Genomic DNA, 8,075 nt, shown 5'->3' on the forward strand with positions numbered 1-8,075 from the left:
GGAGGGGGGGGTTGCATGCGATTGTGCACGTGTGTACACGTGCGTGCGTGTGTGTTGAATTGAGAGCTTATGCAACAAGACAACTGACACCATTATCGTAACCACGTGTACGTACGCTCATCGAGTGTTCAGACCTCTCTGATCTTACAATCACCCTGGCAAGCAGACTGTAAACGCGCTTTCATCATAGAACTCAAATGGCACTAACCATTAGTTTCACAATGAAGCCGATTTCTCAATTGACTTGCTAAAAACTGTGAACTCACTTGTTTATACATACACTGGACTTTATAACGGTGAGTGTGAAACCACAACAGCCTGCTTGAACGTACACCAAGATGCAAATGGTCATGTGGAAAATTACCATAACCTATTTTTTCATAGATATAATATAGTATAAATAAACAACCTAACCCTAACTTGATAAAGAAATTGGGTGCATACATACCGTACATCATACAGTTCAAAGAAACGTCAGATATGTTTGTACCTGTTTTTTTTTTATTGCTTTGTTTTTGCACCAGCGCTTTCAAAAATAGAATTTACTTTAAAGATACTGTGGCAGGAAAGTATTGACAGCGGTTAGCATGCATGTGATCAGATGCTGAAGAATTAAAGACAATAAATGTATTGATCAGAGCATCCACGACTCACTGGGACCATATACGTTGGCTCTTATGTTTGCTGTCACAACCTCACTTTGCTTGGATGCAAATTTGTAATGGGGGTTGCTGGCTGGCAGGTTGTCGCGTTGACCTTTTTGATTATGTTAACAGTAATTTCAGGTGGAGAGCAATGCAAGGCAGACATTTTGAGTGTAAAAATAGTTTTATTTTGGCTGTTTCAACCCTGAGATCAAATAATAATTAAAAAAAAAACAAATATTTGATTTCATTCAATAGTTCAGGCTGCACGAAGCCAAAAATTAAGTGTTTCCCAGAGAACATTGTTCTCCCACTATCTAGTCACGCAAAAGTTCCACATTAAACCAATGTGAGTGTCTGTGCTGGAATAGATAAACAAAGGCTAATGTTTCAAGCCCTAGTGTCTTTTTGTGTATGGCAGACTACACAGGCACGAATTATTAAACAAGCACTAATATTGTTTTCTCATCCATGACAATTGCAAGGCACCCAAAACAAGTTGTTCAAGTAAGATTCATACACAGAAAAATACAGTCTTTTGCTATCCTCAGTAAACCCGATGTGCAGGGCCTGAGGTAACTTACAGCAACTCATCTTCAGTCACAGCAAGCGCTCATTTGAGTATATTTATCTTGTGAGAAGACCTATATTCATGCTTTTCTCTTCTGGTATTTCAACCAAGACATTTTCATGACATGGCAACTCGTCTGAAAACAGGGTTTTGGCTGATAGACTTTGTTTGACAGGTGTGTTTTTACATACAGTACATACATAAAGGAATTGTTGATCCACACATTTTCCAAATTATAATGAGGTTTGCTTCATCTAAAATTAACTGTTTTCCCAAATATACTTTGGGATGCTTAAGAGGTTCGTTCATCAGAGAGCGGTAAAAGGCCAAGTGTTTTGTTCACCATCTCTGTGGTCTTACATCTTAGTGATGCTTGAAGAATCATGAATATCAATCACCTCAAAACCCTGGTTGTCAATTCCATCTTTGGAGTGGTGGTGATGACCTTTGATGTTGTGGAAACAGTAGGCGCAGTGTGCAGTGGCCACAGGCACCACCTTGGAAAAGTTGGAGAAATCTACCCTGTATTTACCTTCTTTGCTTCGGGAGATGATGGGCAGGAAATTGTAGCCCCACATGATCTCCTGAGGAATAAAGGAGGTCCGGACTTGACAGGAGGAGCTGGTGGACTCAGCGGTACCGTCCAAGAACACGACCAGCTCAAACTCTTGCTTGTGGAGAGTGTCCACCGCCATCTCAAAGAAAGGACTGCTTTTATTGATGATGTGATAAAGTGTGAGCGGACACACAAAGAAAAGGTTGTCCTTTCCAGCGTCCACCATGAAGTCAATGTTCACCTGGTCCATGATAATCGCCTCACCATCTGCTGTAATGGTGGTTCTCAACAGTTTGCCATAGATCTGGCTTCCTATCATGAGGGTCTTGCGAAGGTTGGCTACCCGTATTGACAAGCAGAGTGTGCCATTCTTTGGGCTGATAACAGCCATGTCACTAAATGAGATGGTCTTAGCTCTCTTTTTAGGTAAGGAAATTTTGGATAAGATGATTCCGCACATGAAGCAGTTGATAACTGCTCCAAGAAGAGACTGGATGATGAGAACTGCCACTGCACCGGGGCACACAGGAGTGAGGGCTCGGCCACCGTACCCAATGGTGGTTTGGGTTTCAAGGGAGTACAGGAACGCAGTGGTGAGTCCAACAACATTATCGACACAAGGCGTGTGGTCCGCCGGGGGCGCCTGCCATGTCAGATCTCCGTTACTACGGGCAATCCAGTACCAGAGCAGGCCAAAAATGAACCAGCTCAGGGTGAAAGACGCAATGAAGAAGAAGAGCACAAAACGCCACCGGATCTCCACGAATGTGGTCCAGAAGTCGGTTATGAAAGCAAAGTATTTGCTGTACTTAATGTTTCCATATTCAATGTTGCAATGGCCGTCTTTGTTCACCAGCCTGGTCCTACGACTCTTTCGCTCAGCCAGGTAGCTCTGGAGATGTTTGCTGAAAGGTCCAAACATTTTCTACAAGTCCACAACCTTGAAAACAAAAGAAAACATGGGTCATTTCTTTCCTAAAACAATATAGTAGTATAGCTTGATTTGGCATCTTACATTACATAAATCTATTTATATCATTGAAACAAGACAAAATCATTAGCCCAATAAACCAACCAGCTGAGAAACACAAAAGAAAATTTAAACATCTAGGAGAAAAAGTCCCATTCAAATAAATGTGTTGAAAACAAACTGTTCAGATAACATTTGAGTTCAGGCACAATTAGCTGACTTAGCTTCAAAACAACTTTGTGCCTATTCTTGCCGAGTCATGTGTACACATAAATGTGACCATACGCTTGTTGGCGAGTCTTAATTGGTACAAAACAGACTGTACAGTGAGTTAGGTTTTTTGTTTTTTTCAGCCTTCAAAGCTCACAGCTCATGTTTTCCCTTTGCATCCTGTTTTTCATGGGCCTTGAAAGTTCTTAATTAAATACAGTAATTTCTTATCTACACATAAGAAAACTACACAGTCGCCTGAGGTTGATAATGGTCATCTGTGTTTCGCATGAGTACATTTTTTTTATAGCTTTTGTTATCATCATTCTGCAGTGTTACGCTCAGTTGTCTAATGATGCTGAATATTAACAGTCTCTTCAGTTTTTGTTCGAATCGAACGAACAACAATTAGGATTATTAAATGATTACACATAATCTAGAATATTTACGTGATTCTGCACAGGTCCTCAAACTGAGTTACTCTTAATCGTTTGTGGTCATTGCACATCCGCTGAGTTTCATGCAAAAGTGAGTAAAAAAAAAAACTTATTCGAGGTACAAATTAAATTTTGCGAATGAGCTACAGGACAGAGCGGTAATGTGTGTTTCAATTCAACTGGGTATTTCAAACTCATGGTTATTAAAAGAGTGACACCAAATGCAGTTCAAATATGTATGAATTAAATAACATTCTACACACAGATGCAATGTGCAATACGAACAAGTCAACTAAACAACAGCTTGTGGCAATGGTTTACACACAATTACTAACTTGTTGGTACCCTCCAGTTAAATAAAGAAAAATTGTCAATGAAATAACTTCAAACTGACAAAAGCAATAATGAACAAAAATGTATTGAAAATGAGTAAATTAATGTAAGTCCATCATTGAATTTTTTTTTTTTTAGAATGAAGGATTTCTGGCACTGGACAGCAAATTTCACTCAAGAATACCTTGATAGTCTTGAGATTTCATTTTAACCTGCACAGATTCAAGACACCATGTGCCAGATGCAACAAAGCAGCGCAAGAATGTAACAGCGCCTCCTCGAGATAATCCTAAATAAATGAACTGGGGAGGGGGATGAAACATGCAGTCTGGAGAAGTCACCCTTCAAACTTGAGACATCTGGTGAAGTTTGTTCGCAAGGAGTGCAACAGAATACCTGTCAGCAGGTGCACAGGCCTCACTGAGAGTTACAGAAATTATATGTTTGCAGTGATTGCCTCAAAAGGTTAGGCAGCAAAATATATTGCAACAATACATGTCAGATAACTATCAGTAAAATGTGATACATTTTTACTTTTGTTAGTTTCAACTTATTTCAGTGACAACAGAGGTTTTCTTTTTTTTTTAATCAAATGGCACAATTTTTTGGATTCATGATATTAGTATTAATATTAGATATCAGATTTACACGAAAACAACCAAACTATTGAGAGAATTCAAGTTGGCCTCAAATGAAGTAATACTTTGGTGTAAAATCACGCCCAGAGAGAAAACACAAAATACATTTAAAAAGGTTTTGTCGGATGCAACTCAGTTGTGTAATTTAAATAAATTAATCATAGCTGTTTGAGAGCAGCGCAAAAATGTCCTTATGATATATCATGGCCTAATAAGTGAGCAACATTTTGTTGACTTGCTAAACAACAACAGATTTCCACACTATGGCTTTCCATGACTAAATAATATTGAAGTATACTCACTTCTATGAATGTGAAGTCGTTTGAGACACATCCAGCTAAGTGTTGATTTCCAGCTCCACCTCTTTGGTCCTCTTCACAGTTGAATGGGAGAGGCGTGTCCTCTTATGCCTGCTCTACTGCACCTGCGTACATTTATACTGTCCTCTCACGGCGGACCGGCCAGGTAGTGTTTACGCCCCCAGAGACATCAAGTAAACTCCCCACCCCACCTCCAAACACACGCACACATGCATGGATACCCTTCCCCCGGCTCTAACAAGCTGTGTTTACCCCACAGACGCCTGGCACCAAGGGCCAAGCTGACCTCGATCCACTCCCAGTGCAGGCCTTTCCCTTTCTAGTTTATGATATCACACATTTCTGGATGAAGACCAATTCAATGTTTAGAATAAAAATGGAAAAGCTTGATACTGTAACAGCAAGTTCCAAATCTCTGTGTCCGAGTAACAAACTGTTTTACTTTGGACCCAAATGCATGGCTGCAGTTATTTGTATCTATTTTTTTCATATTGCCCTCTTGTGGAAATAATACTAAAGTGTATTACTATATCAAATTTCTGATCAAGATAGGTCAAATAGAATATTTTGGAATAATATGCATGTTCATGGCCTGTGCGATGGCAAAAAAATAAATTCAACTCTAGTTTTTTGATAAACTTTTAATACCTTTACTTTTCACAAAATAGAGTTGTCACTGTCAATCAAAGATTAGTACAATCCCTTAACTGCAACCAAAGAACTGTGTTGTTGTGAAATATGTGAAACAGGGAACAAACATAGGTGAGGAAGTGGGACAAGAGGTGACAGGAGATAAAAAGAGAAGATGCTCCAGATCCAAATACCTTCCTGGGGATATTCTGAATGCTGAGAGGAGAAAAGTTGTGAATTATAAGATTGAGTCATTTATCAGCACAGTTACTCCGAGTAAAAGTCTAAAAAAAGACCTTCAGTAGTTTTTTTTACGAGCTGTAGAAGGCGTGTTCTGCATCCACAAAGCTGTATTGTTAGCACACAGCGCCGTTAAATTTCTGCTTCTATTAATCCATGCCTATGTAGAAGGATGTTAAGCATGAGGCATTGAAAGCTCTTGTATTCTTTTATTGTTTGATCAACTCTGTCATTTGTGATGCCTTTTATTGTACGCAATGGGCCTGCAAATAGTCACCATTACTGCACTGATCGTCGGGCTGGTTTGGCAACTTTGGAAGTTACTTTTGACTGCTAGTAAGTCAAGAGAATGGTCAGTCAGTGACTAGCAATGAATAATAATGACCTCTGAAATAAAATAAAGGATGTGCGCATGCAAGCGGCACTGCAATCAAAATGAGAATGGTTATCAAGAAGCAGTCATAATAGAAAAAAGTAGCTGTTGTTGCCCGCTGTTTTTGTTAATTGTAAATATTGTGTCCTTGTGAAAGGAAGTCAAATAGTAACTTTTGTTCCAAAATATTATTATTTTTTTGTAAAATATATGTCTACATGCTATTAAATTATTCAAATACTTTGCATTTTTGACTAAGACTGCATTTACACTAAGTGGTTCCAGTGACAATTCTGATTTTTTTGCTCCCAACTGGCATCAATTGTGTATTATTTTTTATTTAATTGAAAACTCATGGAAATGGATACCCTCAATATGGAATAAGGCTTCTCCCAAATGAATCAGGATTCAGCATAAATGAACAATTCAAAAACACCCTGTCAATCAATGCAGCATGTACGCACATGATAACTCAAACACACCCACTGTGAATTAAAAAATCACCTAAAGTAAATCAAAACTACAGCAAAAAGTCTTGATAAATGTCACATTTGAATTTCACAAACCATTAAACGAGAGTATAAAAATTGCTCTATAATAAAACTACATCAAACTAAAATAAAGTTAAACTACTTACCCTTTAAAGTGATATTATTGTTTACACTGGCTGTGGCTGATTCGGGCATATACACAACCTGGTTGCACTAAGTCAGAAATGGGCATTACTGTGTATTGATTTTATTTTGCACTTTAACTAAGGTCTCACCGATTAGAATTACAGTATGCATTGGGTACATGTCTCAGACTGATAGCAGTATGCCCCCCTCCTCCTGCCCCCTCCCAGCAATTGGCAAGGGAATTTAAAACAATGGCAGTTTCTGTATCAGTTTCTGTCAGTCTGCTTTGGGTGGCTGGGTGATAAAGCACATATGTATTTGTGCATAATAACCTACTTTTGAGATAAAATTCACTCAACTGAACTGAATTAGATTTGTTTTATACACTTGGGCTTTTGACTCCAGAATCTTTACATCTAGAAAATGTTCGGCTACAAACCACATTAGGTTACTGATATAAAACAGCAATTATGGATTATAATAAGGAGCACTGATTGGGCTGAGGGTTTTCAATTCAATGTGGTATCAATGAAAAAAAAGGTCTATGAATTTTAATTTAAAGAAGGTCATATTCGGTGATCAGTTGAGGAGGACTTAAATGTCAGGGGGCTTGTCACATGCGAGTGTGTGTATGAGTGTGCATACATGCATGTGTTCACGATGTTCACTGAGGGTAACCATTTTGCTGGGTCATCATGTCACTGAGCATTCATATTCCATGTCCATCATTCACAGGGTAAAAATGGCAACGTGCTAAATGCCAGTCGTTTGCAATCCCGAGTTGAAGAAATGTGCTTGTGCAGCATTTTTCCCACTTGTGGTAGATACAAGCAGGGAATCATTTATTTAGTAGCTGTAAATATCCTCATCACTTTTCTACCTTGTTTGTTGCTACTTTGGGCAGATTTACTTTTGTCTGCAATATTCAAGGATGAAGTTCTTGAGGTCATTATAATCCCAGGATCCGTGAATCTAGTATTGACGCCTTTGGCTGCAATGTGCATATCAATAGGAGCCTGTAGGCGATGGCTGTAGGCTGCCATGCCTGTACGAGCATACGGTTGAGAATACAAGCCTGCGGGGTTTGTGGGAATTTTCCACTTGCTCGTCCACTCACTGATGGGCCAAAAGTCCCTTGAGTGATAATGTAGCAACATGTAACCTCAGATACCCTCCAAATGTGTTCTCACATGAATGACATCACATTTTCCAAGTGGTTCACTAAAATTAGTAGGTTTGTGTGGTTTTCTAATGGAAATGCTTTAATGAAATGACCCAGGATGCACACAATAGTAATAATAAGGTTTATAGTTATAAATTATTGTGCACACATCTACAGCGTGTATTTCATTTTATTGCGAGGAAGTCAGATGCATTCTGAACAATTCTATCGATTCAAACTTACTTGGTGAGTACAGAGGAAATACTGCATGAAGGCGATGTAACAGTAACTATATATACTTTATTTCCTCAAAAAGTGCCCCTATAACAGACACCATGTCCCATTTAGTCGCCGGTTGCGACAGCCACTTAAGA

The 8,075-nt window shown here is 38.9% G+C and overlaps 1 protein-coding gene across 1 annotated transcript; it reads right to left on the bottom strand.

Annotated features, from left to right (window-relative positions):
* Nucleotides 1-589: 589 nt before the first annotated feature.
* Nucleotides 590-4,782, bottom strand: kcnj1a.1 (potassium inwardly rectifying channel subfamily J member 1a, tandem duplicate 1). The gene is made up of 2 exons (XM_061783150.1): nt 4,662-4,782; nt 590-2,711 (listed from the first exon to the last, which is right to left on the bottom strand). Exon 2 carries the CDS (start codon nt 2,691-2,693, stop codon nt 1,572-1,574), a length of 1,122 nt encoding a protein of 373 aa, XP_061639134.1. The 5' UTR covers nt 2,694-2,711; nt 4,662-4,782; the 3' UTR covers nt 590-1,571.
* Nucleotides 4,783-8,075: the final 3,293 nt, after the last annotated feature.

Source organism: Phyllopteryx taeniolatus, chromosome 8, assembly GCF_024500385.1.
Source record: "Phyllopteryx taeniolatus isolate TA_2022b chromosome 8, UOR_Ptae_1.2, whole genome shotgun sequence".
Taxonomy (NCBI): domain Eukaryota; kingdom Metazoa; phylum Chordata; class Actinopteri; order Syngnathiformes; family Syngnathidae; genus Phyllopteryx; species Phyllopteryx taeniolatus.

What these genes read in the sequence shown, in the direction of transcription:
- kcnj1a.1 (XM_061783150.1), bottom strand. Translation starts at nt 2,693, where the DNA reads ATGTTTGGACCTTTCAGCAAACATCTCCAGAGCTACCTGGCTGAGCGA.